The 25,343-nt window shown below is 59.3% G+C and overlaps 13 protein-coding genes across 15 annotated transcripts; 8 read left to right on the top strand and 5 right to left on the bottom strand.

Annotated features, from left to right (window-relative positions):
* Positions 1 to 107: 107 nt before the first annotated feature.
* Positions 108 to 619, top strand: SDRG_07659 (hypothetical protein; the record flags this gene model as incomplete). Its single annotated transcript, XM_008613507.1, has 2 exons — positions 108 to 450; positions 503 to 619. Exons 1-2 carry the CDS (start codon positions 214 to 216, stop codon positions 617 to 619), a joined length of 354 nt encoding a protein of 117 aa, XP_008611729.1. The 5' UTR covers positions 108 to 213.
* A 197-nt stretch (positions 620 to 816) lies between these two features.
* Positions 817 to 2,270, top strand: SDRG_07658 (hypothetical protein; the record flags this gene model as incomplete). Its single annotated transcript, XM_008613506.1, has 4 exons — positions 817 to 1,028; positions 1,075 to 1,257; positions 1,512 to 1,750; positions 1,792 to 2,270. The coding sequence occupies 4 exons, from the start codon at positions 817 to 819 to the stop codon at positions 2,268 to 2,270; spliced, it is 1,113 nt and encodes a 370-aa protein (XP_008611728.1).
* A 411-nt stretch (positions 2,271 to 2,681) lies between these two features.
* On the top strand, positions 2,682 to 3,735 carry SDRG_07657 (hypothetical protein; the record flags this gene model as incomplete). The annotated part of the gene is made up of 3 exons (XM_008613505.1): positions 2,682 to 2,901; positions 3,445 to 3,521; positions 3,571 to 3,735. The coding sequence occupies 3 exons, from the start codon at positions 2,682 to 2,684 to the stop codon at positions 3,733 to 3,735; spliced, it is 462 nt and encodes a 153-aa protein (XP_008611727.1).
* A 62-nt stretch (positions 3,736 to 3,797) lies between these two features.
* On the bottom strand, positions 3,798 to 5,525 carry SDRG_07656 (hypothetical protein; the record flags this gene model as incomplete). Its single annotated transcript, XM_008613504.1, has 3 exons — positions 3,798 to 4,529; positions 4,571 to 4,692; positions 4,736 to 5,525. 3 exons carry the CDS (start codon positions 5,523 to 5,525, stop codon positions 3,858 to 3,860), a joined length of 1,584 nt encoding a protein of 527 aa, XP_008611726.1. The 3' UTR covers positions 3,798 to 3,857.
* Positions 5,526 to 5,819: 294 nt separating this feature from the next.
* Positions 5,820 to 7,574, bottom strand: SDRG_07655 (hypothetical protein). Its single transcript, XM_008613503.1, has 6 exons — positions 7,011 to 7,574; positions 6,607 to 6,964; positions 6,440 to 6,554; positions 6,203 to 6,391; positions 6,091 to 6,152; positions 5,820 to 6,041 (listed from the first exon to the last, which is right to left on the bottom strand). The coding sequence occupies exons 1-6, from the start codon at positions 7,531 to 7,533 to the stop codon at positions 5,954 to 5,956; spliced, it is 1,335 nt and encodes a 444-aa protein (XP_008611725.1). The 5' UTR covers positions 7,534 to 7,574; the 3' UTR covers positions 5,820 to 5,953.
* A 317-nt stretch (positions 7,575 to 7,891) lies between these two features.
* On the top strand, positions 7,892 to 10,000 carry SDRG_07654 (the record flags this gene model as incomplete). 2 transcript variants are annotated; one of them, XM_008613502.1, is made up of 13 exons in its annotated part: positions 7,892 to 7,955; positions 8,001 to 8,166; positions 8,211 to 8,274; positions 8,322 to 8,487; positions 8,531 to 8,581; positions 8,629 to 8,676; positions 8,719 to 8,744; positions 8,789 to 8,913; positions 8,964 to 9,092; positions 9,133 to 9,173; positions 9,219 to 9,285; positions 9,328 to 9,609; positions 9,658 to 10,000. In XM_008613502.1, exons 1-13 carry the CDS (start codon positions 7,937 to 7,939, stop codon positions 9,803 to 9,805), a joined length of 1,332 nt encoding a protein of 443 aa, XP_008611724.1. In that variant the 5' UTR covers positions 7,892 to 7,936. The 2 variants fall into 2 exon arrangements, with proteins under 2 accessions (XP_008611724.1, XP_008611723.1); XM_008613501.1 differs by having other exon boundaries at positions 7,937 to 7,955; positions 8,528 to 8,581; positions 9,658 to 9,805.
* SDRG_07653 (hypothetical protein) lies at positions 9,830 to 11,894 on the bottom strand. The gene is made up of 11 exons (XM_008613500.1): positions 11,788 to 11,894; positions 11,559 to 11,737; positions 11,439 to 11,516; positions 11,013 to 11,397; positions 10,862 to 10,959; positions 10,611 to 10,820; positions 10,296 to 10,565; positions 10,190 to 10,261; positions 10,083 to 10,145; positions 9,942 to 10,034; positions 9,830 to 9,899 (listed from the first exon to the last, which is right to left on the bottom strand). The coding sequence occupies exons 1-11, from the start codon at positions 11,816 to 11,818 to the stop codon at positions 9,861 to 9,863; spliced, it is 1,518 nt and encodes a 505-aa protein (XP_008611722.1). The 5' UTR covers positions 11,819 to 11,894; the 3' UTR covers positions 9,830 to 9,860.
* Positions 11,895 to 12,198: 304 nt separating this feature from the next.
* SDRG_07652 lies at positions 12,199 to 15,290 on the bottom strand. 2 transcript variants are annotated; one of them, XM_008613498.1, is made up of 6 exons: positions 13,288 to 15,290; positions 12,869 to 13,238; positions 12,607 to 12,824; positions 12,501 to 12,560; positions 12,317 to 12,454; positions 12,199 to 12,269 (listed from the first exon to the last, which is right to left on the bottom strand). In XM_008613498.1, exons 1-6 carry the CDS (start codon positions 15,247 to 15,249, stop codon positions 12,249 to 12,251), a joined length of 2,769 nt encoding a protein of 922 aa, XP_008611720.1. In that variant the 5' UTR covers positions 15,250 to 15,290; the 3' UTR covers positions 12,199 to 12,248. The 2 variants fall into 2 exon arrangements, with proteins under 2 accessions (XP_008611720.1, XP_008611721.1); XM_008613499.1 differs by lacking the exons at positions 12,199 to 12,269; positions 12,317 to 12,454; positions 12,501 to 12,560 and having other exon boundaries at positions 12,564 to 12,824.
* A 548-nt stretch (positions 15,291 to 15,838) lies between these two features.
* SDRG_07651 (hypothetical protein) lies at positions 15,839 to 19,356 on the top strand. Its single transcript, XM_008613497.1, has 3 exons — positions 15,839 to 15,933; positions 15,983 to 18,697; positions 18,748 to 19,356. The coding sequence occupies exons 1-3, from the start codon at positions 15,889 to 15,891 to the stop codon at positions 19,294 to 19,296; spliced, it is 3,309 nt and encodes a 1,102-aa protein (XP_008611719.1). The 5' UTR covers positions 15,839 to 15,888; the 3' UTR covers positions 19,297 to 19,356.
* A 70-nt stretch (positions 19,357 to 19,426) lies between these two features.
* On the top strand, positions 19,427 to 21,084 carry SDRG_07650 (hypothetical protein). Its single transcript, XM_008613496.1, has 8 exons — positions 19,427 to 19,510; positions 19,557 to 19,706; positions 19,749 to 19,784; positions 19,841 to 19,945; positions 19,994 to 20,153; positions 20,198 to 20,327; positions 20,377 to 20,713; positions 20,762 to 21,084. The coding sequence occupies exons 1-8, from the start codon at positions 19,468 to 19,470 to the stop codon at positions 21,004 to 21,006; spliced, it is 1,206 nt and encodes a 401-aa protein (XP_008611718.1). The 5' UTR covers positions 19,427 to 19,467; the 3' UTR covers positions 21,007 to 21,084.
* Positions 21,085 to 21,193: 109 nt separating this feature from the next.
* SDRG_07649 (hypothetical protein) lies at positions 21,194 to 22,361 on the top strand (the record flags this gene model as incomplete). The annotated part of the gene is made up of 6 exons (XM_008613495.1): positions 21,194 to 21,352; positions 21,409 to 21,646; positions 21,690 to 21,756; positions 21,805 to 21,933; positions 21,984 to 22,053; positions 22,095 to 22,361. The coding sequence occupies 6 exons, from the start codon at positions 21,194 to 21,196 to the stop codon at positions 22,359 to 22,361; spliced, it is 930 nt and encodes a 309-aa protein (XP_008611717.1).
* SDRG_07648 (hypothetical protein) lies at positions 22,322 to 23,775 on the bottom strand (the record flags this gene model as incomplete). Its single annotated transcript, XM_008613494.1, has 7 exons — positions 22,322 to 22,690; positions 22,737 to 22,808; positions 22,854 to 23,026; positions 23,073 to 23,324; positions 23,366 to 23,451; positions 23,509 to 23,676; positions 23,726 to 23,775. 7 exons carry the CDS (start codon positions 23,773 to 23,775, stop codon positions 22,358 to 22,360), a joined length of 1,134 nt encoding a protein of 377 aa, XP_008611716.1. The 3' UTR covers positions 22,322 to 22,357.
* Positions 23,776 to 23,916: 141 nt separating this feature from the next.
* SDRG_07647 (hypothetical protein) lies at positions 23,917 to 25,328 on the top strand. Its single transcript, XM_008613493.1, has 10 exons — positions 23,917 to 24,156; positions 24,210 to 24,290; positions 24,335 to 24,376; positions 24,418 to 24,512; positions 24,557 to 24,589; positions 24,635 to 24,707; positions 24,751 to 24,864; positions 24,911 to 24,985; positions 25,036 to 25,104; positions 25,154 to 25,328. The coding sequence occupies exons 1-10, from the start codon at positions 23,947 to 23,949 to the stop codon at positions 25,178 to 25,180; spliced, it is 819 nt and encodes a 272-aa protein (XP_008611715.1). The 5' UTR covers positions 23,917 to 23,946; the 3' UTR covers positions 25,181 to 25,328.
* The last annotated feature ends 15 nt before the right edge of the window (positions 25,329 to 25,343 follow it).

Here is a 25,343-nt window from a genome sequence, read left to right as displayed (position 1 = left end):
ATAGGAGGGTTGAAGGACACAGTGGTGGCTGTCCCCTGCTAGTGGTGGCAGTAGGGGCAGTGTGAGGGACAGACGGTCGGCGGTTGTCATCCGGATACCGGTTCATGGCTCGGGCTCGCCTGGCTGCAGCGTCGGTGCTCGACGAGGACAATCCTCGTCGCCATTGTGCACTACTCGGCCCCGCCCAAGGACGTAGTGCCGTTCTTGCGCGCGATGTCGTTGGCCGTGAGGACGCCGGCGCTGACGGCGCTCCTTGGCCTCTTGACGCTGCCGCGCGGAGGGAAGCATTGGCCGCAGGCGTACCTCAACAGCACCACGGTCGCCGACATCGGCTGTATCTGCACGGCCATAACCGTCTTCAACAACGTGTGCATCGACGGTGTGTGCTGCAATATGCAGTGGCCTGCGAGCCACGACCCCGCGTTTTGCCCGCCCTACCGCAAGTTTGTCGTGACGCCAAGATGACAGGTATCGACATGCGTGACCTGCGCACCGCGACGAGCTTTGCCGCATGCTTGTGCGTTGTACGAACCTCCTTCGCGCGTGCATCCCGGCCGAGTCGGGCCTCGTCGAGGCTGTGACGTCACCTGCCCACTGCGCCGGCCACGGGCAGCAATGACCTAGCGCCGTCCGCCATTGTCGCGATCGAGAGCTGCCTCGCATCTGGCCGTGCGCGCCACGTGACTATTCGCAACTTTGGCGTGTTTGCCGATGCGACGCTGGCGGTAGCGCTCTCGTCGTCGTCCACGCTCGTAGGTCTCTGTGTGATCTGGTCGGACGGGCTGCGCAGCCTTGAAGTCACATGCCATCTCGACCATGGACATCGTCCATCTCGGCCGCGCCCTGCTGTCCAAGCTACCGCAGCTCTCAGCTCTCGAGCACCTCCGGCTGGAGCGTTCAGGGCTTCATGGCACCAAGATTGCTTTTGCAACAACTTACTGTCTTCGGTCGGTGCACTTGGACAACGTCTTTGCCTTGGGCTCGGACCGTCTGGAGGCGATCACGAGGAAGCGCTGCTGGCTCCTAGCGTGGACCGCGTGAAGGACACGGTCCTGCACTGCATTACTGATGCAGGGCCCAAGATCGCAAGGAAGACTGCGGTATCTGGAGTCTCCATGCGCTGGCCGAGCGCTTGTGGGAAGCGGATGAGCCTACCAAAACGACCCTGGAGCGCAATCTCTTGACGCTCGCTAGCCGCATGACCTGCCAGAAGGTCGCCATCGTCTTGTCGGGACATGACAGCGGCGAGGAAGGCCGGTGTCACGACCCAAAAGGGAGGACAATATATCTACCTCTGCGGTGTGTTCCGGAATGATCTATCTATCTATCTATCTATCTATCTATCTATCTATCTATCTATCTATCTATCTATCTATCTATCTTCCAGTGTCCTCTGTGCACTCCAAGTGCTGTCTGTTGATGGGTGTGTACGGAACAAGGCAATTATCGAGAAGGGTATCCGGATATGGTGGTGTCACACTTGCGGACAGCTGATCTTGGATCGGTGGCAGCATGGTGCAAACGACTGCATGGGCGACCGAGCGCGCGCTCCTGCTCGTGCTCTCAGTCTCGTCGCTGCTGCTCGTGACCGTCTACCTCAGCGCGTCGAGCACATGGCTGCGAAAGGACGTCTATCTCGGGCGGGCGACGCCCTTTGCCGACGTCGTGGCCATGGCGAGCGAACGCCACCTGACGACCGCGACCGGCGTCCGCTGGGAGCTCTCGTTCTGGGAGTACTGCCTCACGTCCCGTACGTGTCTTCATGAATTCCATCATGACATGTAGCTCTAGACGTGGGCGCCAACTCGACGACGATCTGCACGCTGTGGAAGGAGGCGTGTCGCCACGCCGACTTGCATCACTCGCCTGTCTGCGACGCCATGAGCTCGCTCCAGAGCCTCGGGTTCCTCTCGCTCACGCTGTCCATCTCGGGACTCTACGTCGGGTACCGAACGATCGCGTACAACCCGCTCTGGTGCCTCGCGATTCGTGCGCTGCAGCTCGGCTTTGACGCCGGCATGCTCCTCGTGACCTTCCCGCTCCTTACGCCGAGCAGCATCTTCCCGTACGGCCTCGAGGTCGGCGAGAGCATGTACTACTGCGTCGCCAACATGTGCGCGTCGCTCGGCATTGGCGGTGCCGCCGTGTTTGTCTTCCTCCGCAACCAAGCCGCGCCGCGCGACGAGTACGTGCTCTTCCGCACCACCGACGAGAGCGATGATAACGAGGACGACGATGGAGACGATCGCAACGCTCTCCATGGCGCCTAAGAAGGATCGAGGTACTCGACCGCACCGACAAGTCCCACGGCGGCGCCATGAAGTGTACACATTGTCCAGCATTCTTTGGATAAGTAGTTCGCCTCGGTTTTAATAAGTATATACATCTGATTTATCTGTCAACGACACGTAGCTAAGTGGACAATATTGTGCCCTCTAAACTACTGGTTTCCTCGACCACTCGGTACTAGTAGGCACCAGAGCTAACGGTACAAGTCCTATAGACGGTGCACAGACTCACCGCCCTTCATGAGCTGGAGACAGGGCAGAGGTTGATGTGACCTGCGACTAGCGTTCGGTTTCTTGACGCGTCCATCAACACCACGGGATTTGTTGAGAGAAGTCGACTAGCGAGTTGGTTGTCTGCCTCCTTGTCATTTTGCGATTGCCCACCTCTCCATCATGAAGACGACGATCCTTGCAGCCTTGTGCACTCTTGCGACGGCGGCACCTCCGACGAGCGCCGGGACGACAACGACCAAGGAAGAACACTTTGTCGAAGCCATGCCCTACCACGCCATGGACCACGAATGGTACGGACGCGGGTTTGGTCGCGGCTGGGGCGGTGGCTGGCGTGGTCGCTGGGGTGGTGGCTGGGGCGGTGGCTGGGGCGGTGGCTGGGGTGGTTGCGGTGGTTGGGGCCACGGTCCCGGGTGCGGTTGCGGCTGCTGCGGCGGCTGGTAGTGCTCTGTAGCTTCGCGGCTTTACACTCAGACCTCATGGCTAATACCACTCGACCAGTTGAAACCATCTCCTCGCCTTTTTAACTCTTGCTCAGAACAGAGATGGCTCCTCCCACGGCGCAATTTGCACTAGCTAGCTAGCTATAAACGGGTAGTCTTTTGTGCGCTGGACAACTCTGCGCAAGTGGCGGTGGCCTGCTGACGGCGGCCTACCCTCTGGGATTTACACAGGGCTCTCGCATCCGGTGGGCAAAATTGGGTGAAATGGGTAAAACCGCCTCAAATGTCCGGATAACACGAGGTGTTTGCTTTTTATACGGATAGTGTGGGCCAAACCGGGGCAATAACCCAAAAGATACGCGTATCCGAAACGGGTTCAAGGGCAAATCGATTGCGAGCGTCACGCAACACCACGTCATTTCTGCTTTTGCCCTTGACCAAGCAACGCTCAGCTCCCAAGCAGCATGTCTCTTCTTCGTCAGACCTCCGGCCATTGCATGCGCTACCTCGGGCGCCCGCTGCTGCCTCTTTGCCGCCGCACGTCGACTGGTACGGCACGGTTGAAGTCCCCGTTGATGCCACTGCCACAGTTGCAATGGTGCTTTCAGCTGTCGAAGCTCGTCACTGCGGTCGACGATCCTTTGACCACTGCGAGCCAGGCGGTCGCGACACGTGACGAATTCCCAGCTATGCCTTCCACCGAGCCGACGACGCGCAGCAAGAACACGTACGAGCTCCTTGCCGTCTCGGACGACGACCTTTTTTTCTTGTAATCTCAACAGACAATGTTGTACGCATGTTTGCTCTCGGGCTATTGGACACACACACACAGAGGGCCGCCATTTCATATTTAGCTGCAAATAAAGTGAGCTACGTAGTATGTCGTCCATCGCGCTCACGCCTCGTCTACGTCGGTACAGTGGACCGTCATCTTGTCCGTGTACCCGCCTTCGTGGACGAGCTCAAAGAAGATGCCATCGCCCGCGGCTACGAGCGCCTGCGGCGTCCCGCTCTGCGCCAACGCGCCTTGGTCAAACACCAGAATCCGGTCGCAGTCCAAGACCGTGTCCAAGCGGTGCGCGATCGTGAGCACCGTCGACGTCGCAAACTCGGTCCGGATCACGCGCTGCAGCACCTTGTCTGTTGTGTGGTCGATGGCCGCCGTCGCTTCGTCCAGCACGACGACCTTGGCTTGCCGAAGGAGCGCGCGGGCCATGCACAGCATTTGGCGCTCGCCGACGCTAAAGTTCTCGCCGTTCTCGTCCACGGGCCCGAGGAGCTTCTCGTCGTGCTGCGAGACGCGGTCGACCATCTGCACCTTCTGGAGGACATCCCAGAGCGCTGCGTCGTCGTACTCGTCGAACGGATCCAAGTAGTTGCGCAGCGTGCCCTTGAAGAGGACGGGGTTTTGCGGAATGATCGCGAGGTGGCTGCGCAGCGTGCGGAGACCCACGGAGGCAATGTCGACGCCGTCAATCGAGATGGACCCGGATGCGACGTCGTTCATGCGGAAGAGCGCCATCATGAGGCTGCTCTTGCCTGCGCCGGTGCGGCCCACGATGCCAATCTTCTCACCCCCGCGACCTCGAACGAGACGTGCTTGACCACGAGCGGGTCGTTAGGCTTGTAGCGGAAGCTGACGTTGTCAAAGGTGACGGCACCGGCCGTGGGCCAGTTGGCGGTGGCGACAGAGGTGACGCGCGCGCCATCGGACTCGATCGCGATGTACTCTTGTGCGCTCGGGTGCGATCATGGACGTCTCGAGAGACTTACCATATAGGCGAGCGTCCTTGAGCTTGAAACAGCGTTCTTGCTCGGCACCCAGAAGGCCCGCGACGACGGCGCCGAGGCCGACAAAGATGGCCCAGCCCACAATCGTGTAGAGGAGATCAAGGACAATTGCGATTTGAAGCGGTACGATCCACATCGAGTGGATGCTTGTCGCAAAGCTCATGACGTTGATGGTGTCAATCGAGAAGAGGTTGGCAATGTCACCGGCGGTCTTCTCCTTCTTGGAGGACGCGTCCAAGCGCAGAGCCTTCTTGAAGAGCATCGAGCGCAGCGCTGAAGAGAACTGGATGCCAATGACGTCGTTGAGGTACGTTAAATGGCCCTTGATGAACGCGGCCGTCACTTGCACAAGGTAGAGCGACCCAATGAGCTGGAGTACGTACGTCGTGTCAAGAACGGGCGCCTCGACAGCGCGAATGATCTTGCCGAGGACGTAGCCAGGACCGTACAAGTCGGCGAGCACGGTGAAGAGCTGCATAAGGCCAATGCAGGCGAAGCGGCTCCAATAGATCGCAAAGAAGGACGAGAGAAGGTCCTTGTTCTTGCGCGCGTAGGCGTTTTCAAAATGCGCCGTGAGCGGTTCGACCTTGTTGGCGCTCTGGAGCTGCCAGAGGTCGCTGGACGCAAGCTGCCGGGCGTTTCCGAGCCGAAGCAACGGCTTGGTCCAATGAAATGTCAGACGCGATACGATGTTGGCGTCGTCCTGCGGGTGAAGGCGGGGTGCCGGCTCAAATGTCTTGTACTCGGCAGCCTTCTTGTTGCTTTGATGCATGGCTGGCAAATCCAAAAATGACGTCCTCGAGCAGCAACCATGCTGTTGGGTGCATGTGAGTGGTCGCTGTACCGTCATTTTGATGTGCCCATCATTCCAGCCAAACGAATGTTGGTGCCCACTTTGCGCGCCGAGTGATTCGAGTGCATCAAACACTCTCCACGCGACCGTGCGTAGGACACCAGCATATGAATCGTCGACACCAGTTCTACAGAGTCAAGAAGTGGTGGTTCTACTAGTAGTCTTCTAGTCGAGCGGTAGACACTGGTTTATACTCGATGTCGTGCGCTATAGTGTCCGATCGGCATCAAGCAGAGCCATGTCGACAACTCAAGTTGCCCTTTCAAGTAGTATTAGGTTTAGGGTAGTCCTTGGCAAAGGACACCATTTCAACTCGACTGCGACGACGTCATCGACGTCGTGAACGATTATTGCGCGGCCGTGTACGCCGAAACGTATTCGCGGAAGAGTTCAAGACGGCTGGCCAAGATGTCGTCGAGCACACGGTCGTAGCTCCTACACAGGCGACTCATGACACCAAGGTCTTTGTCACTCAGAGGCCTACGTCCACCGCGCGACCGTATCGCGTGTCTGCGTCTCAAAGTTGCGCGCGCGGGTCTTGACAAACTAGTCCATCAGTCGAGTTTCAACTGGTATACGACACCATCCCGAGGTACCTGCGTGACGGCGTTGAGAAGTACAAACAAAACCACCGACGACCCGAGCAGCTTGAGCGTGCTCAACAGACCAAGGGGCGCCGACGGGTCGAGCACAAGCGGGCGGAACGCTGCGTGCACGTTCTCGATAACGTCCATGATAACATCGGCCTCGAGGATCGCACGCGGCAACGACGTCTTGTACTCGCCCTAACCCCATGTCAATGACACACCTAGAGAGCAATGCTCGAGGCGTACGACGAGCAGCACAAACGTGACAAGGGGCACGACCCATGCCGAGACTGCAAAGCTCGTAGCCACGAGCTGGCGTGAGCGCTTGGCCGCGCGCTGCAACTCGTCCTTCAGCAAGAGTCTACGAACGAATAGGCATGGAGCGTCGTTGTTGGACCAAGTAAGAAGGGTACCCGCGAATCGTCTCGCGGACACGGTCGCAGTCGCGCTCGACTTGGCTCAAATTGTCTTGAACCTTCTGGTGGATCGACTGCTCAATGACGTCGCAGACCGAGTCGATCTGGTTGAGCTGCGCGAGATGCTCAGGCGGCGTCGGCATGTGCGGCTTCTGAATCCAAATGGACGGGATCTCGAGGCCGTGCTGGTTCTGGATGTTGGCCTTGATGTTTTGCGTGATCTGCACCATGAGCTTCATCATCTCCTTCGAGTCCGTGACCGTGTCGGCCTTGGTGAGGTAGTACTTCATCTTGTCTGCAAACTGGCCGTTCGCGTTGAGCGCCTTGACCACGTTCATCGTGCGACTGCAGAGCGCTACCCATGATGCGATCACATCGTACTCGAATGCACATGAACGTACCTTGGCCCATCGGGTCGAGGAAGACAAAGATGAGGTCGGCGTACGCGGCCATGCTCACGATCGCCGCGTTGACGTCGAACGGGTAGGCAATGTCGCCGTCGACAAGGCCGGGCGTGTCGCAAAAATCGACGACCTTGAAGTGGCGCGCCGTCGACGTGCTCACGTGCGTCGTGAGGTTCTCGACGAGCGACTTGCCGTACTCCTTGGAGAGCGGCATCAAGTGCGGGTACAAGAGCAGCGTTGAGTCGCCCTTGATCGGCGCCAGCGTTCGCTTCATGCCACTCGTGATGAACGTAAAGCCTTGCGTCTCGATCGCGACGCCCGTCCGCTGGATGTCTTCGCCCACGTACCAGTTGATGAACGACGACTTGCCCGCGCTGTGGTTGCCAATGATCATGACCGTCACCTTCTTCCGGGGCGTGAGGATGTCATGGCCAAGGCCAACGTCCTTGCCGATGGCCGCGAGGCCCTGGTCGCCGCCATAGAGGTCGGCGACGCGGCCCATCAACTGCTCTTCCTCCATCGCCGTTGCAACGAAATGGCCAAACGGTAGTTCAACAAAATTTGGACGAATTAAAATATTCTAGTTAGTCGAAAGTACAGTCGATTCCACTAAACATACATTATTTCAAGTCCTACGATGCCAAACGTCGTTGTCGCTTCTCGCACACTATCACACGCTCTCGATGCAAGCGACAAGGTCACATACAGTAGCACCCACAACGATCCAATACGTCTCGGGATCGCCCTGGCGTAGCTCCACAGCCACGTGGCTTGCACTGACGTCAAGCAACAAGGATGTACCATACACTATTTCCATCGTCCGGTTAGGTCGTCCGGATAGGAATGGGTTTCGGACGAAACCGAAGCCGCCTTGTGTCGTCGACGCCAACTAGTTGGAGAATCTGCCGTGCGATCCCGGAACCATGGCCACGAAGCGAATCTGTACGTACTGAAGTTTCAACTAACTAGAATATCGACTCGCCGTAGACCACGGCGTCGACATCAACGTGCTCGAAGGCTGGCTCGTCAAATACAACAGCAAGGAAAAATTCTTTGGGTCGTCGAGCAACAAGCGCTGGTTCAAGGTCGACGTCGCCAACCCCGACGACGACGTCTCGATGCACCGTCTCATTTTGAGCTACTTCAAGGCCAAGTACGCTCGCCACTTGCGTGTCGTATCGGCAACGTTTGCTGTAGAAAGGCCAAGGAGGTGCGTGGCTGGATCTACCTCGAAGACGTCACCAAGATCAACGTCAAGCCCGTACGTCTCGTGTACAATATGACCATATCGAACGCAAACGGGCGTAGAACTTGATTGAGATTGCGTCGCCGTCGCGCACACTGCGGGTCAAGGGCGAGACGGCGGCCGAGCACAAACTTTGGGCCGAGAGCCTCCAAGCGCTGCGATTCCCGCCGCCGCTCGTATTGCCCAAGTCCACCGCGATCGTACCTTCGTCGCTCATGGCCACGTTTGGTACATCCCTCTTCGATGGCTTTGTCACAACACGCCGTAGAAGGCGTCGACGAGGGCAGCAAGGAGCCGGCCGCCGCCGCCAAGGCGCACCGAGGTCGACTGGTGTCCACACCAAATACGATCACTAACATGATGATGTAGAAGCCAAGGGCGAGACGGACGCCAAGGCCGAGCGCAAGGCCGTCGCAGGTAGTCTCGCCGGACGAAACACTCGGTGCAAATTGCGCGTAGAACCACTCGTGGACCGGGAGCGCAAGGTGACGTCTTCACAAAGAGCTAAAGTCCATGACTCTCGAGGTAGAGCTACGTCGCCGACGTCAAGCCGAGTGAGCGATCGCTGCCGCCCCCCAGCGCTGACTCGGAGAGCAGCGAAGGCGAGGACGAGGCAGATGCCAAGGACGTTGCGGTGCCGCCGGCGCGATCCACGTACCTCTTGCTACCTTGCTCTTCACCCCGGCATCGAGCGTTGAGTGTAGTGTCGAAGTCAAATGCACGAGTGAGCCGCGCGTGGGCCCCAAGGCGCACTTGACCGCGACGGAGCCGCTGCAGTTTTCAGACTCGGAGGACGAAAACGAAGAGGCCGACGACGAGCATCCGCCAGCCAAGTAGGCACCACCAGCTCCTACGCGGTTTAAACTTGCACAGGCGGTCGCTTCAACATGACGTTGACGAGCCCGCGCCGTCTCGTATGTCTGGATCTGTGCTACAGCAGTGTAATTTTGGCCGCGTAGCCAAAGTGGACGCGTCCAACGACAGTGACAACGATGACGACGACGATGACCGGTTCCATGACGTCGCGTACTGTACACGACACACAGCTAGGTTGTCATGAGAGGTTAGGGCGCCGGAGCGCCACCTCTCGACGGATATGGAGGCGCTCAATAATGCGCCGACGGCAAGGAGCGAAGCCGACAGCGACGATGACGACAGCGTCGTCACTATGACCCCCAAGCGTCATAACGACGATTCAGTGCACGACGAGGATGACGAAGAGGACCGAAACCAAGAGCCACCCGCGCAAAGCAGCAAAGGAGCGTCTGCATACTTTGACGACGAAGATGAAGAAGCCGACGAGAAGACGCCGCCAAGCAAGGGGTCGCTTCCAGCAGCGGCTCACCCTGGGTATATTGCCATCTCGAAACGAGCCCCATAGGAACATGACAAATGTAGAGCCTCAGCGGTCGCGGCCGACAACAACTTTGTCACGGAGGACTGGGACCAAGATGACACGCCGGTCAAGGTGCCAATCAAAGCCGAGCGCGCGACGGGTGGTGTCGCTGCCGACGCCAACTTTGCGCACGCCGACTGGGACGACTAGACGACCAACAACGTGACTCCAAAATCCAAAGCAATCTTGTTGTTCGTGTTGGCGATTACACGGCCTCAATGTCAAGCTTGCACATGGGGCAGGTCTACATGCGTCATAGGACACCATACAGTCGGTATGACGGTACCTTGTTTTTGCGCAGCCACTCGTCAATGCAAGCGACATGGAAGAGGTGCTTGCACGGCAGATCGCGCACGTCGTCATCACTTATAAAGTCCGCCTGCACACCATGTTTAGTACAACGCGAGTCGTAACAGGCTGCGCGTACGAGGCAGATCGGGCACAAGTCGACTTGGTCCGCGTTGGTGTCAGTGGACGCCACCGCTTGGTACTACGCACTGCCATGTCCCATCGGTCGAGCCATATAAAGGGTACCTTTTTCGTCTTGAGCTCGAGCAAGCGCTGGTTCGAGACGCCGCGCGGCACGTAGCGCAGTGGCGCGGTCGGCTATATATCAAAATTGTCAGTTTGAACATAAGACAAGTTGTCGTACGTGCACGTGGTGGAGCCGGAAGCGCACGAGCGTGAGAATGAAAAACACAGTGAAAATCGCAAACAGCACACAGGCGACGTAGAGCGAGTTCATATCGCTACGCTCGAGCTCGTGCACGTCCGTGACCGGATGCAGCAAGGTCGCGTCGAGATCTTGGATCCACATGTCGCCCAGAGCGTGCTGGAAGCGACCGCCAAAGACGACCATTTTCCCTTGCCAGGCCACGGCGCGATGCAAGTACCGGACGCTCGGGTATCCCTAAGACCATGCCGTTTGCAATAGTGCAACGTTCGCAATGGATACCTCGTCCATATCAGTCTCGTTGTTTTTGGAGAATTGTGTGTGCGCGCCGGAGAGCCGCGCGTGGACCGTGTCGTCATAGACGTAGCCATTTGTGCTGTAGTCCGACTTGAAGTAGCCGCCAAAGAGCCACATGTCACTGTCGACCGTCACCATGGTCGTGTACGCGCGCTTGAACGCGGGCGTGCCGTGCACTTGTGTCCACGCATGGGTCTACACGATGCATGACAATGTTCTCCAAACGACAAAGGTACCTCGAACGAAAAGAGCCAAATGTCGTCCAGCAGGGCCCACCCGTCGTCTTTGGTCAATTGGCGGCCGCCAAAGATTAGCATGGATGTGACGCCGTCGACTACCGACACCCGATTGAACACTGATTCGGACCCGAGCAAGTACACTACGTACCAGTGATTGTGCTTGCGGCGTGCGAGAAGCGCGGGGACGGCACGTGCTTGGCCGGCAAAAGCAGCTGCGTCCAGACCTTGGTCGTATAGTCAAACGTCCAAATATCGTTGAAACAGCGCGAGTGCCCCCGGCTTGTGGAGCTCGTGTCGTACTCGATACCCCCAAAGACATACATGCGATCGTTGAACGTGATCGCGGTCGCCTCGCTGCGGTTGCTCGGGCCGTTCAGCGCAGGCTCAAGCACCCAGACGGGCGGATTGGCATCGAGTTCGAGGCGCCAGAGGTCTTGGGTCTGCGCATAGTGCAGTATGGGCGACGGTAGCTCTTGCCACACGGACATGCCGCCAAAGATGTACATTTCTCTTGCAGGCGAGCGCCGCACCGCCTAATCACTCTCCCGTCTCTGTGATCTCGCAAGACCCCTACCGCCGAGTGGTGGAAGCGCTTGTGCGGGCGAGGGCCGTCCACGCCAACTTTGGTCCATGCAAACGACGTCAGGTTGAACTAGGCAGTGTTACTTGCGACAGCGTCGATCGATGGCAGTACCGTCCACGCGTCGTCCTTGGCGCTGTCTTCTTCGTCGCCGATGCCGCCATAGACGACCAGCGTCTCGTTGTCACAGAGTACCATGCTGTGGGCAGCGCGGGGCGTCGGTTCGTTCTGCTTGGCGCCGTACCGCCACACACGCGTCCATGGCGTCTTCGTCGCGTACGAGAGCGTCGCGCCTGCGACAGTTGGACAGTTAGCCTCCGTGGACCATCGAGTCCCAACGCACCGAGCAGCACGAGCGCAGCAGACGAGCGCATTCCGACACGGAACCTCAGGCGCACGCTGCAGAGTGGCAGTTTATCTATAGCATTTGAACGACGACGACCAAGATGGCGGCTCGGTCGGGGCCGCCATTGTAGCACCGCTCTCGCTTTTTGTCAGTCCCTTGATACGGTAACTGTGTGCGCGGCCAATCATGGAAACAAAAGCGTGGCAGTCCTTTCTTGGCGATGAATATCCCGGGGAACTGTCCTTTGCTTGGGGAAGCGAGCGCTATCGTGAGACGCTCTACCCTCCTTCCCTCCTTCTCGCTCATTCGATGAGCAACGTTTTCGGAGCTCGATGTTTCGAGGGTACCATACATGAAGGCTAGTACCAACATGTCAACCCTTGCACAGAAACGTCCACTTTGAAGACATGGACGACAAAGACGACAATAGTTAAATAAGACAAATAGATGCGGTCGCTTCACGCTGGCTCGCCGAGCAACTACAGACAGAGTGTCGCCTTGCCCTGAGAAAACGTGTGGAACGTACGGTGAGGAGTCGCGCCTTGGTCACGCACTCATCGGGCGTCAGCGCAGGGTACGTACAGCTGACCATTTCGCGACGCATCTTGAGCCACGTGGCCGTTTCCCACTTGGAGACGCTGCATTCGTCCAGTATACCGGCCCACTAGACGGCAAAGTGTGCAAAGAAGCATCGACAACATGCACCCTACGTCGAGGTCGAGTGTCAGGAGCGCAGCAATGTCGGGCACCAGTGCGTGCAGATGCCATGGCTAGGCAAGTCACGATGACAGATCACGACGCTTCCGTCGTACGTACGTATTTCGAGGACGCGTGGTCGGTGATAGCGCACTTGAGGCTTGCGAGAACGGGCGTGACGAGGCGGTCCAACAAGGCGTACGCGCCCAGAATGCCGGGCAGCGTCCGCTTGAACGACTTGGTGGTGCTTGCATAGTGCTCAATGGCGCTAAGAGGACCAAACAGCAGCGCCAAGCGACTCAGAAATGCGACCAGCCCTTCTGCGCACTGCCGAAGCCCTATTTGGCATGTCACAACACCGAGCCAAGATTTGTCGACGTACACGACGAGTCGGCGGCGACGCCAAGGTCGAGCACGCACGCACGCAAGCTACTGTAGAAGCCCAATACAAAGTACAGGCCGTCGATGCGGTATTGTTCCAAGCGGCCACGCGACGGCGTCAGCGTCGAGTAGAGCTCGAGCACGGACTGGACCATGTGAACGCTAAGACTGCCCAGCATATCGAGGGCAAGTTGCCGCGAGTGGCCAAGTCCCGCCGCGCTGGCCTTGAGCTTCAGAAGCAGGCGCGTGAAGCGGAGGACCATGGCTTGCAGGCCCGCCGAGATGCGCGTGTTGTTGAAATACGGCTTGATCGCGTACCACTCTTGGTGGACAACGCTGGGCAGGTAGATACTCGCGCATTCGTGGAGAATCTACTCGCAGACACTTTGTCTGCGTTCCAGCGACAAACATATGACTTACAAACGAGTGGACGTAGTGGAGGGACGTCGCGACGAGATCACTGATAACGCGCTCGATCTTGTCGAGCGTCTCGATCGTCCAGTGCATGGCCGCTGCGCTGCGGTCCAGTGACGGGCGCAGCTGCGTGCGCGAGAGCCGCCACGTGTCGAGCAGTACGATCAAGCCGACGCCGCCTTCAAGCACCGCATCCATCGAGAGTGCGTGCTCGGTGAGGAGCCGCTGCAGCGCATGGGCGAAGGCCGTCACTTCTTCTTGCACGACTTGGGCGTACAAGCGGAGGACTTCGGCAAACCCACCGGTCTGAATACACGGGCTCAAGCTCTCGGTGATGTCATGTAAAATCAATGCGAGCGTCTCGGCTTGGGCGCGCAGCGTGTACTCGTCAAGCGCCGAGGTGCTATGGATCGCCGTCGAGTACAAGCCCGTGGCATCAAAGGACCCGAGAATCACGGCACTCGAGACGCCGGGCGACGACGTCGTCCGCGCCGCATGCAGCACCGTGCGCAAATAGCGCGAAAAGATGTAGTCGGCCACGCGCATGGGCGGTGCGAGGGCCGACCAGAGCTGCCGATGGAGCGCGTCGAGGTCGACGCTCGCCGGAAGCGCCTTGACGAGCGCGCCCACCGCGCGCGTGACGTCGTCCATGAGGTTGAGCCAGCGCTGGCCCGAGTGTATCCTGCACTTGGGGTCTGTTGGCGCGAGACGCACATGCGTGTCCATGATGAGGTACTCGTCGTAGCGCTTCTGCGTCGTCGCGTTGACAACGGTGCACGTGCCGGCGTCGCTTTGGACTGCGTCGATGATCGCGTTGACCCACACGACCTCCGTGGCTGTCTTGACGCACGCCAGAACGTGCCACCCGATGCAAAACTCGAGTTTGCCCTTTCGCTTGCAGTGCGACGCTATCAAGTCGAGGTCGTCAAAGTACACAAAGAGACACCGGCGCAAGCTCGAAGGAATCGGGTGGTCCGCGAAGCCACCGCGGTCAATGTGGACAAAGCGCCACACGCCGTGGACACATGGGTCGGCCAAGAGCACCTTGACCTTGGCGGTCCGTGCCATTTGCATCGTAAGTGACGGCCGGGAGCCCGTGATCGAGTTGAGACGCACGTTGATGCGCGCTATGGACGACATGGACGCCATGGACGACGTGGGGGTGGGCGGCGGCGCGACCTGCTGCCCCGCGTTCGCATACCGGTACTCGAATGTCCGCTTCTTGCCTGTATGGAAGCGCACGTCGCCGAAATGCACAACGGAGGCCGACACGGTGTCTTTGACAAGCATCCACGCGTTCACGTCGGTCGTCAAGTACGTCACGGCCTTCTCGACCAGCTCCTGCAGTGGCGGTGCGTACGCGGTGGCGACAAGGTGGCTGAGGCGGTCGCCCACGTCAGCGATCGGCGACTTGGCACTCGTAAACGCACTCACGAGCGTCGTCTTGTCGTCGCAAAGGATCGCGACCACGTCCACGTCGGCGCGGAGGAATGCCGCGACGGCGTCTGTGTACTGCGTCAAGGTCGGGTGCAGGCCCGAGACGAGCGCCGCGGCCATGACCGACCGCTTCTCGACGTACAGCGCCCAAGCCTCTGGCGTCGGCATGTAGATGAGGCACTCGGCGAGCTGCGCAATGTCCCACGTCTTGGCCTCCATGGCCGCTTGGAGCGCTGCCCAGGACGCGCTACCGAGCGCGACGCCAATCTCCCGGAGCTTCTCCCCGAGGCTCTCGCACGAAGGCGGTAGCGCCTGGAGCAGCGACGACTTGCGCGGCGACGATGGCTCTTGCTGCGTTGGCTCGCCAAACACTTGGAGCTTCAGGCGCACGTAGCTCTGGCGCGCTTCGAGGTACGTCCTGCGCGCGTCGGTCATCTCGTCGGCCGCCACGAGCTCGGCTGCGCTCGCGAGCAGCTGTCGAAGCACGGCTTCGGCCGGGTTGGCCGACAGCGTCGGAAGCAGCATCTTCATCCGCTGCCGCCACGGGCCGCGCGAAACTGCTGATTAAAACGTGTTGAATGCGTTAAAAGCGGCAGTTACCGCACCGATTTGGACTTGGACATGGGAATGAATTATGTATACACCCAGTTATGTACATCGGAACAGACCTAGCAAGCTAGCTATGTGTAGTAGCGGTAGGTCAAGGCCCCCGACCATGGGTGCTGGCTGGGCGATAGTTGCCGGGTCGAGAGAGCTGTAGCGCGAGCAGTGCCATTTTGGTTCACTTTAACACGTTTTATCATTTTAACGCGTTTTTCAGTGGCTTTAACGCATGTGTTCTGGCGCATGCCTTCGAACTTCGAGAGTCGGCGTCAGCAGCAGTTGGGCGTGACCGCCTCTTTTTATATTGGACGCAAAGTCATACAAAAAGCATGTTGCATTAAAAATATTAGATTTAAATACGCGGACGCCGCGAGGTTTCTTTGGCGAGGTTTGTCCCAAGGGTTTTACCTAGCAATGTGGGAGGTGGCTGCGATATTTTTAATGACAATGCTGGTATTCTTTATACAAATAATAGGTATAATGCGGAAGAAGGAAAATAAAAACGAATTTGGAAAATCTTCGTTTCACCCAATCGACGGGGCAGCCATAAACCTCCTTACTCGAGCGATGGAGTACGACGAAGAGGAATGTCGGGTCTGCCGTGGCGAAGCGGTAAGCAGAGTTGACGCCATGACGATGGCTCATGGCATGGACCCTGTAGGAAGAAGGCCGTCGCCTCTTCGCGCCCTGCAGATGCAGCGGCTCGATCCGCTACGTGCACTCGGACTGCTTGACGGAGTGGCTGGCCATCTCCAAGAAGGAAGTGTGCGAGCTCTGTGGCTACACGTTCTCGTTTCGCCCGCTGTACGCCGATGGCTGCCCCGAGACGCTGCCCGCTGGTGAGCTCTTCTTGTCGCTGGCGATCGTGGCGCTCAAGAAGTGGCTACCGCTGGCCATCCGCGCGATCCTGGTCGTCATTGCGTGGGCCCTCGTCGCGCCATGGTGCACGAGCTGGCTCTACCGCCTCTGGCTGCTCCGCGCCGCGACCATGGGCTCGGTCAACTTTAACGACCGCGTCCAGACGGTCGAGGTGCTCTTTGACGACGTCTTTTCGGGTTTGATCCTCATCGTTGTCGTTGTCTGCTCGTTCCTCTCGCTCATGAGCCTCGCCGACTTTCTGCGCTTCAATATGGACCAGATCCAAGATGATATCGACGCCGACGCCGACGTGCCGGAGGAAGTCCATCTTCGCCAGCGCGCGATGCTCGTCGCCCAGGAACTTGAAATGCACGGGCTCCAAGACGCCGAGGGAAACCGCCGCGGCGATAACTTTATGCGGCTCATCGAGCGCGTCGACGGCGTCGACGAGTGGATTCCCGAACGCGGTCACCGCGACGACCACTCTGACGACTCGGACGACGACGACGACGACGACTCAGGGGATGAGGACGACGACTCGGACGACGAGATCCAGCCGCGCCGCCGCCATGTGCGTCCGGTTGCCAACCTCCCGCACCTCAACCTGCCGCGTGGGCCGCCGCTCGTGCCGCCGCGGCGCGTCGTCCGGGTCCGCGAAGACGACAATCTCCCGCTCTTTGAAGAGGCGATCCAGCAAATCCCGCACGCCGCCGTCTTTCGACCGCACGTCGCACGCAACATTCGCCCGGACCCGCGCATCGTCGAGGCCGTCAACCGCGGCAACCGCCGGCGTCGCGGTGGCGTGCGTCCGCGCCGCCCCGTCAACAACAACAACAACGAGCCGCCGCCGCAAGACCAGTGGGACGACGACATGGAACACATGGAGATCAACATTGCGATGGACGAGCTCGTGGGCTTTCGTGGACCGCTGTACCTCCTCGTGCGCAACGTCTCGTGGTTCTTGGCGTTCAACGGTGCGTACCTCGGCATCTTTGCCTTCATCCCGTACACACTCGGGAGCACGATCGTGTCGACGTTGAGCAAGTTTACGTCAGCACTGCCACCGCTCGACCCGTCGATCCTCGAAGGCCCGGTCGAGGCCATGTCGCCCCTCTACCGCATCATCAACTTGGTCCTCAACTCGACCGAGACGACGCGGCTGCACGGCGACTGTCTCCAGCTCGTCGATCTTGGCACGTGCGCGCTGGGGTACTTTAGCTTTTGCGGCACCATCGTGCTCTGGCGTGTGCTCGTCTCGACCATCTCGAGCTACAACCACCGACCGCTGCTCGCGGGCCTCCTCTGGTTCCTCTCGTGCCTCAACGCGGTCGTCAAGGTCTCGACGCTGCTCTTGCTCAAGATGATTCTGCTCCCAATCCTCCTCGGTATCGGCATGGACGTGGCCACCTTGCAGCTCTTCCTCGTCGACCCGTGGGACCGCCTTAGCTACTGCATGGAGCACATGCTCGCGACGCTGCTCGTACACTGGGTGCTCGGTATCACGTTCATGCTGTTTGTGACGGTCGCCGTCCTCCAGATGCGCGAGGTGCTCCACCCCGACATCCTCGCGGCGACGATTCGGCCCCAAGAGGCCAACCCGGACATTCTCAAGGCGCTGTTGAGCGAGAAGAGCATCAAGCACGCGCGCCGCATGCTGCTCTCACTTGCGATCTACGCAGCACTCCTCCTCCTGCTCGTGCACTTGCCTGTGCGGGCCGCGTACAGCGTCGCGCCGTCATTGTTTCCGCTGCAGCTGCGGTTTTACCACCTCTTTGCGCCGCTCCAAGTGCCGCTCGAGCTTGTCCTTGCGCACATGACGATCCTCGCAGTCCTTGAGACGTACAAGAACGAGATTGGCACGTTTCAGTACAAGTACATGCTGCGTATGTGTGCACGGCTCGGGCTCACCGAGTATTTGCTGCCGCGCGTGCCGGCGCTGCCCGGGGCCGGCGTTGACGCGATCGTGCTCACGGTGCCGCCATTGACGTTCAACCCCCACCATGACGCGCCGGCGGCCGAGCAGCGCTACTATGGCGCGCGGTACCTTCCGTGGCCTGAAGAAGGGCTTGTGGACCCGACCGTGATGGAGTACAACTTGCTACCGCGTCAGTTTCCATCCAACGTGCCACTCCGCCTGAGTCTTCTCGTGCTCTCGTGCTGGCTCACGACCGTTGGCATCATTGGCATGGCGACGCTCGGTCCGCTCTTCATCGGACGCACGTCGATCGCGCTTCTCGAGCGGTTCTGTGGCGTCCAGCACGACTCGCTCGCGTTCGCGACCGGTATTTTCGTCATGTGGGTCCTTCTCAGCGGCTGCAAGGCGCTCCGTATCCTCCGCATTCCGGACCGGGACGTCCACCATCGGCTTCAAAACGGCGGGTACCGAGTGCCGCCCTCGACGCGCAGCTCGCTCGTCGGTCTCGTGCTGTCGTGGGCCGTCGTGCTGCCGCTCATGCTCGGGCTCCTGAGTGCGCTCTGGATGACGCCGCTTGCGTCGCAGTGGCCGACACTGCTCGAGGTACGTCGTTGCTTTGATGCCTCCTTTGGTGCTCATGAAGCGCACTTTAGATGCTCGGGTTTGGGTTTGTCACGCTGCACGCGGGTGCGTGGGTTGTGTGCTGCTTGGAGCTCAAGAAACGGCGCCGACACAACAACAATGACGACGACGATCCCAATGCGCACGTTGGCGACCGGTGGGACGAGCTCTCGCGGGCGCCGCCGGGCGTCGTCACGTCTCTGCGGCTCGCATACGAGCAGCTCTGCTTCCACGTGCGCGCGCACGAAGTCGGCATTGATGGCGACGACCGTGCGATGGACGACTTGAGCGCCAAGTGCTTTGACGGCGTCGCGTTTCGCAACAAGGTGGTGCGACCGCTCGCGTATGGGTTCTTCATGTGCCTCGTGCTTCCGTGGCTCGTCTGCAAGCTCGACGCGCTGCTCGCGTGGAGCCACCTCCCGGAGCGCATCGTGTACCGACTGGCGTTTGCGACGCAGCTCGTGGGCGCGGGGATCGTCCTCGCCAAGCCGTGCGTGGGCCGGTGGGTGCAGACGCTCCACGACTCGGTGCGGGACGAACGGTACCTGATCGGGAAGGAGCTCAACGACATGGTCCGCTAAGAACTAGGAGTAGTAGAGGGTAGCTTATATAACCACGCGCGCGTGCTTTGTGTATCTTGATCGATGCTTCGACCATGCTAGGGGTCGGGGAGTTGTGCTGCAAAGTACTAGCTATTTATAGCGAGACAGGCGCTCCAGTTCGTCAGTCTTGTCGTTCAGCGCTGCGGAACCATGTCCATCTTTGGGAGCTCGGACCGCTTCGTACCCGACGCAGGTATACTGCCTGCATGACTTGAGGGTAGATCCATGGTGGGCTCTAGCGCGGTCGCCGGGGCCGATTTACCTCAGCGTCGCCGACAACCTCGAGCGGTCGCCAAAAAAGAAAGGCGGTGTCTTGTTCCGGCCTGATTATGCGGCCGCGACTGCCGCCCTCGAGGAGCCCGTGGGCCACCGCGACAGCTGGATCAAAGGTAGATGGCGCCAGTATGAGCGTGTGAGAGCGAGCTTGTTAGGGCAATTTTCACCGAGCATTTCGGTGCACGACCACGGTAGAGTCGATCTCCTCCTCTCTTGAAAAGACCGACGTATCGATTATCGATCGCAGGCGTGCACGTGGCCCCGAATCTGTACGAAGCCAACTACGAAGTCGTGAAAGCTCGGTTCCCGGCCGTGAGTTTTCCCAAGTCGGAGCGCTTCTTGTCGCAAAAAGGTAGTACGGGGCCACACGATACATTGAGCGACAGTGGTGCGTTGCTAGTGTGCATGACGGACAAGCAGCACCAGCGAGAGCTCATCACGTCCGACAGCCCTGGCCCGAAATACAATGTCGAGGCGCCGCCGTTCCGATCCAATGCGCCCAAGTACTCGTTTTCGAAAGGCCAAGTGAACCCGGTCCGGGTCGGGAGTCCCGTGAAAAGGTGGGGTCTTCTTGACCTACCCCCTTTTTCATCATGAACGATAGTCACCGCGAGTCGTGGCTCTCGGTCATCCACCGGAAAGGTCTCTTTGTCTTGCCCCCCGCGGTGCAGCCGCCCGAGATGGACCCCCCGGTCCACGAGACGAGTCTCCACGACGAACGCAACCAACACCACGTACACACTCGACCAATCGTGTACGAGAGTGACGTTGTCGACTGCGTAGGAGTCGCGACCGTTGTCGTCCAACTTTGGGACCGCACCCCGCTTTGGGTTGCGGGAAAACCCCCGGAAAGACCAAGCGACGTCGGGCATGAGCCGCGTCCAGTTCATTTCAGCGCGCCACGTGCGGGAGAACATGGGCGAGTTCTCACCGGGGCCGATCTACACGCCGCACAAACCAGCGCCGTCCGGGGGGCGACTCGCGCCAGCCCCCCGCGCGACGAGTCCCCCCAAGCACGACGAGGTGCGCGGCCCCGACACCAATTTAAGCAGCCGCAGCTGCTGGCTCTCGGGCAACATTCGCAAAAACTCGGGCCGCGAAATCATGCTCATGCGCACCGGTACCCTTGCGGGCATTGTGTTGCGTATGCCATCATAGTGGAATGTAGGGGACGTGGCCCCCGGACCGGGGGCCTACTACCACCCGACATCGTCGTTTGGCACGGCGAGTTTTTCTCACAACGTCAAGGTCAAGCGAAAGGACCTCATCACACCGCGACGAGCGTCCACGAGCCCGCGAAAGACGCGGCCGAGTCCCCGGGTGGCCATGGCCCAGCGACACCAAGTTGGCGCCGACTCGATGAGCCCCCGACCGCCGAGCCCCCGCAGCGACGAAGCCACCCTTGCCACGTGATCGACTTTGCTTTTCTAATCGAGCACTCGCCAATAATCAAGGTATTCCACCTGACAATTTGTCCAAACCCCACTGCCCCGAATAAAAGAGCCCACGTGCTGTTCTTTTATGCTCTTTTAATAATATTATTAAAAACAAATACAAATCCCAGTCCGGTAAATCCATCCGGACACCACCTGAACGTGCCATGATCACAGCGCTGGCAAGCGGCGATGAGCTTGTCCTCGTGGGCACGGCCGCCGGCGAAATGCTCTGCGTCAACTACTTTGAGCCGACGACCAAGGACGCTGTCGACCTCTTCGACTGCATCGAGTGGAGGCAGCATGTGACGCTGGCTGCCATCACGGTACGCTGTCGCCATGGCGTCCTGCTTGAACGTGGTGCGTATGACCCTTACTCTAGTGCGTGGCGAAGGCTGGCAACGAGGTGCTAGCAGGCAGCGCGGATGGCACCGTCGTGCTCTTGGACGCGGACACGGGCGTCGAGCTCCGGCGGTATGCCATGGAGGGTGCTGTCGTCGCGGCCACGTGGCACCACAAGGTGTTTCTCGTCAGCGACCACGTCGGCAATGTGCTCGGCGTCGACAAGTTTCGCCTTCGGTGGAAGAAGCGCATGGACATGGGCGGCGCGCCCGTGCACGGTACGTTCATATCTGCGTCCTCGTGATTTAGAGCTGCTCGTAGTGCAGAGCATGGCGTCAGTGCGACTGCTCGACGCGGAGAACCAGCTTTGCGCCTACGTCGCTATGAGGTAGGATACGCGACCGCCACCAACATCATGTACAACGGACATGCGTAGCTTGGGTGGCTTGGAGCTTCTCTTGACCCACGAAGGCCACGTCCTCTGTCGCCTTCCAAGCCCCACGGTCATCACATCGATCGTCCCGACGATCGACGGCGGCCGTGTCTTCTGCGGTGGCGCCAACGGGTCCGTGCACCGCGTTCACGACCTCGTCCCACACGCATATTCATGCCTAGGACACTGTACGAGCTCATTAGCGTCGGCAAGGGCTCTGCCCTCGCGCTGCAGCTGTGCAGCGTGGCCACCGTACGTCGCTGGTTCATTTGCTACCACTGAAACTGCGTTAGGTGCCGTTCGCCATCTCATCGCTGCACATGACAGCGACATCCGTTCTTCTCGCGGGCTCGACCGCGCCGGTGCTCTATTCGATCACCTTGGCGTCCATGGCGGCCACGGCCATCTCGACACCACAAGCACCTGCGTTCGTCGCGCAGCTTCCATCGTCGGAGGAGCATGCGACTGCGATGCTGCTCGTGCTGGACGACCAAGAAACGCTGTGCAAAGTCGCGGTGCCAAGCAACGACGTTGATGCCAAGGTCGAAGCGAGTGCCTAAGGCTGGTAATAGACGACGCGGTTCCGCCCGTCAAACGGAAGGAACGTTGTTTGGATGCGTGGGTGCTTGGCGACAAGGTACGCGACGAGCTCGTCGTACGTGGTGACCGCGTCGCCACTGGGCGTCCGCCGGTGCGGGAATTTGTCGGCAAAGACGCAGCACGGCACGATCGCGAACGGTTTGTTGAAGGCGAGCGCGACGTCGACGATCACGTCGGTGGCTTCGTCCGGGTGCATCCCAAGGAGCAACGACACATGATGCATGTGCTCGACTTTGGTCTCGTCCGCCGTGGCGCCGACATACGATGCCTCCTCAAAGAGCTCGAGCCACTACCGAGGATCGTACATCCATCCATGCATGGGCGTGCCAAGGTACCTGGGGGACGTGGGCTTCGCCGACATGGGCTTGGAGGTACTGGTGCTGCCGCTTCGTGTACTTCATGGGCCGCTAAGTCCAAATGCGTCGGGTTGTGTTGGGATACGAGATGCGTACCGGGTCGACAAGCGTCGTTGGGATCTTGTGTTGATGCCAGAGCTCAAAGCAAACACCACCACGTCCACCGGCAACGTCCATGACACCCGAGCCACTCTGAAGCATCTCGATACCAAACGTCTCGACGAGCCACTTGGCAAAAATGCCCGCCCGATTGTGCTTGCTCTGCTTGGCTACGGGTGCAGTTTGTTCGTAGCTGTCATGGAGGGAGGACGGTACCGTGCGGATCGGTCGGGTCGTCGGCTTGGTGGGCGACGAGTCGTTTCTTGTGCAAGCGGTCGGCGAGCCATGCCTTCCGAAGCGCCTTCAGCTCCTTGACGTCGTCGTGGCGCATAGGACACGCGGCGCCCTTGTGGCACCGCCCCGTGTTGATCCAAAACTTGCACGGCACGGCAGCTTGTGCCTCTTTGGAGAGAGATTGCGTCGCTGTTGTCGTCGTTGTTGTCACAGGCACTGGCGTAAAGGTCTTGCCTACGGTCCGTTGAGCGCGCTGTGTAGTGTGCCACGTGTACCAGGCTGTGCTTCCTTCCACGGCGTTAGCACAGTGATGTCTCGCGCATGCAAGAGGTAGCCTGTGGGTGACTCGCTGAACGGCCGACTACATTATAAGAGCATCCTTGTTCTCATCATGGGCCATGGTCCAGCACGCACGTACGTTGCTGAGGGCAGCGTTTCGAGGACGCCATCGACCTTGACGATGTCGCCAAGAACGAGGCGGCTGCGAAGGGCCTTGACGTCGTCGACAGACAAGTCGTCTTGGATCTTGAGAATTGCTTCGACACGCGCGCTACCGACAACGACATCGAAGAAGGAGCACTTGCGCCTACGACGCGTCCTCCTAAATTTGCATGCATTCGTACAGACATGCGCACGAGAGCTTGCGTTGATGGACGAGCTGGCCTTGCACAGAGATGGGTTCCATCGTGCTAACTAGACAAGGTGTGAGCCGCCACTGCGGACAGGTGCCCACCTGCAGTTGCAAGTTGCGAATCACTCTGCCGCCAACGCTGCCCATTGCTCCATTGCTGCAATCTATCCGGACGCCAGTGTGGTATCCGGCAAAAGATACTGGAACTGCAATCTCGGAAAGGCCATGTCGGATCCAAAGAGCCGCGCGCAGACGTTCTTGGCGACGACCGCCAAGCAGCGCCTCACAACATACGACGGGAAGACGTGGGAGTACTTTGACGTTGGCCCACGCTCGGCCATGACCATCGTGCTGCTTCCAGACGCGATTGGCTCGGCGATCGCGTACCACGCACTCATGCCAGCGCTCGCCGCCGCCGGCTACCGCGCCCTCGCCGTACGCAATGACTGGCAATGAAGCTACTGACTTACAAGTCTCTTTATCGCTAGGTACACTATCCGGTCGTGTGGACGCACGATGAGCTGGTCCACAGCTTGGACCGGTTCCTTGACGCCCTCAGCCTCGCATCGGTATGGGCATCTCACAACAGTCTTGCGCAAACCTATCTTTGTAGGTGCACTTGTATGGCGCAAGTCTTGGGGCGACGTTAGCGCAGGTGCTTCATCTCTGCAAGGACGAGACATTGAGTAAAACTAGCGGTTCTGCTCGGCGTTTCCGCACCGCGTGCGCTCACTCGTGCTCACGCGCGGCTATGGCAAGAGCGTAGTGATCGGCGCTCGGTACCTAAAGATGTACGTATCGCTTTGCATACTGTACGTGGGTCATGGGCACGCAGGCTCTCGGTGATGCCCCGTTTCCAGCTGAAAAAGTACCTCAAGTCTCCATTCACGTTGCCGACACTCGTTTCTTGTAGACTGATGCTCAAGGAGCTCGACACGTCGGAGGATGTCGCAGAGCATGCAGCGTCGGACTTTCTGCGGCAGCAGGTTGTCTACTGCAGCTCTCGTATAGCCCATGAACATAGAGTAGCTCGAATGCTTGAGCCAGGCGCAGCTCGCATCGCGCTTGACGTTGGCTGGCCTGTCGAGTAGTGCTCCTGCACGGGATCTCCACATCCCGTACGATCGAGTCACGCTGCTTGACGTACTCGAATATCCTGTCCATCGATATCGACTAAAGCATCGACTAGAGCTATGGCTCCAACAACGCTGACGATTCCGACCAACGCGAAGACATGTATGGGCGGTTCAGTGACGCGAAAAAGGTCAACTAACGCGATCGCCATGTGCTCGTTTCGCTGACTATCGTTTGCAGGCACTTCTCAAGGCGTCGGGGCGCTTCCCGTACCTCTCGCACCCGGACGACGTGGTCTTGTACCTTCAGGTGGAGACTCTTCATTCTCTCAAAGTCATTATTTCATCGACACAATCAGGTGCACTTGCGAGCCCATGCGTGCTAGCTGCCATCGGCTGCCGATGCATTTGCGTCGTCCCGACCCACACGAGCATTGGGACGTTGTTGGATCACTTGCTCGTATCGCCGGCCCGCTCATCACAGAGGCCTAACTCTACGCTTTCTATACCACGTGTATTCGTATTCTTTCGCTATACCTTCGCACGTAC

This window comes from Saprolegnia diclina, assembly GCF_000281045.1.
Source record: "Saprolegnia diclina VS20 unplaced genomic scaffold supercont1.22, whole genome shotgun sequence".
Lineage (NCBI taxonomy): Eukaryota > Oomycota > Saprolegniomycetes > Saprolegniales > Saprolegniaceae > Saprolegnia > Saprolegnia diclina.
This window is presented reverse-complemented; position numbering and strand designations above follow the sequence as displayed.

Coding starts and splice junctions, on each gene's coding strand:
- SDRG_07655 (XM_008613503.1), bottom strand. CDS start 7,533: ATGGAGGAAGAGCAGTTGATGGGCCGCGTCGCCGACCTCTATGGCGGC. Junction 6,555..6,606: donor GTCCGCGAGACGATTCGCGG/GTACCCTTCTTA, acceptor ATTCGTTCGTAG/ACTCTTGCTGAAGGACGAGT. Junction 6,153..6,202: donor TTCTCAACGCCGTCACGCAG/GTACCTCGGGAT, acceptor CTGATGGACTAG/TTTGTCAAGACCCGCGCGCG.
- SDRG_07653 (XM_008613500.1), bottom strand. CDS start 11,818: ATGCGCTCGTCTGCTGCGCTCGTGCTGCTCG. Junction 11,517..11,558: donor CCAAGGACGACGCGTGGACG/GTACTGCCATCG, acceptor AACACTGCCTAG/TTCAACCTGACGTCGTTTGC. Junction 10,262..10,295: donor ACGTGCACGTACGACAACTT/GTCTTATGTTCA, acceptor TTTGATATATAG/CCGACCGCGCCACTGCGCTA.
- SDRG_07652 (XM_008613498.1), bottom strand. CDS start 15,249: ATGAAGATGCTGCTTCCGACGCTGTCGGCCAACCCGGCCGAAGCCGTG. Junction 12,825..12,868: donor CGTCGCCGCCGACTCGTCGT/GTACGTCGACAA, acceptor CATGCCAAATAG/GGCTTCGGCAGTGCGCAGAA. Junction 12,455..12,500: donor TCCTGACACTCGACCTCGAC/GTAGGGTGCATG, acceptor TTTGCCGTCTAG/TGGGCCGGTATACTGGACGA.
- SDRG_07650 (XM_008613496.1), top strand. CDS start 19,468: ATGTCCATCTTTGGGAGCTCGGACCGCTTCGTACCCGACGCAG. Junction 19,511..19,556: donor CCGCTTCGTACCCGACGCAG/GTATACTGCCTG, acceptor GGTGGGCTCTAG/CGCGGTCGCCGGGGCCGATT. Junction 20,328..20,376: donor ACGAACGCAACCAACACCAC/GTACACACTCGA, acceptor TCGACTGCGTAG/GAGTCGCGACCGTTGTCGTC.
- SDRG_07647 (XM_008613493.1), top strand. CDS start 23,947: ATGTCGGATCCAAAGAGCCGCGCGCAGACGTTCTTGGCGACGACCGCC. Junction 24,157..24,209: donor CCGGCTACCGCGCCCTCGCC/GTACGCAATGAC, acceptor CTTTATCGCTAG/GTACACTATCCGGTCGTGTG. Junction 24,291..24,334: donor ACGCCCTCAGCCTCGCATCG/GTATGGGCATCT, acceptor CTATCTTTGTAG/GTGCACTTGTATGGCGCAAG.
- SDRG_07651 (XM_008613497.1), top strand. CDS start 15,889: ATGGAGTACGACGAAGAGGAATGTCGGGTCTGCCGTGGCGAAGCG. Junction 15,934..15,982: donor GGGTCTGCCGTGGCGAAGCG/GTAAGCAGAGTT, acceptor TGGACCCTGTAG/GAAGAAGGCCGTCGCCTCTT. Junction 18,698..18,747: donor AGTGGCCGACACTGCTCGAG/GTACGTCGTTGC, acceptor AGCGCACTTTAG/ATGCTCGGGTTTGGGTTTGT.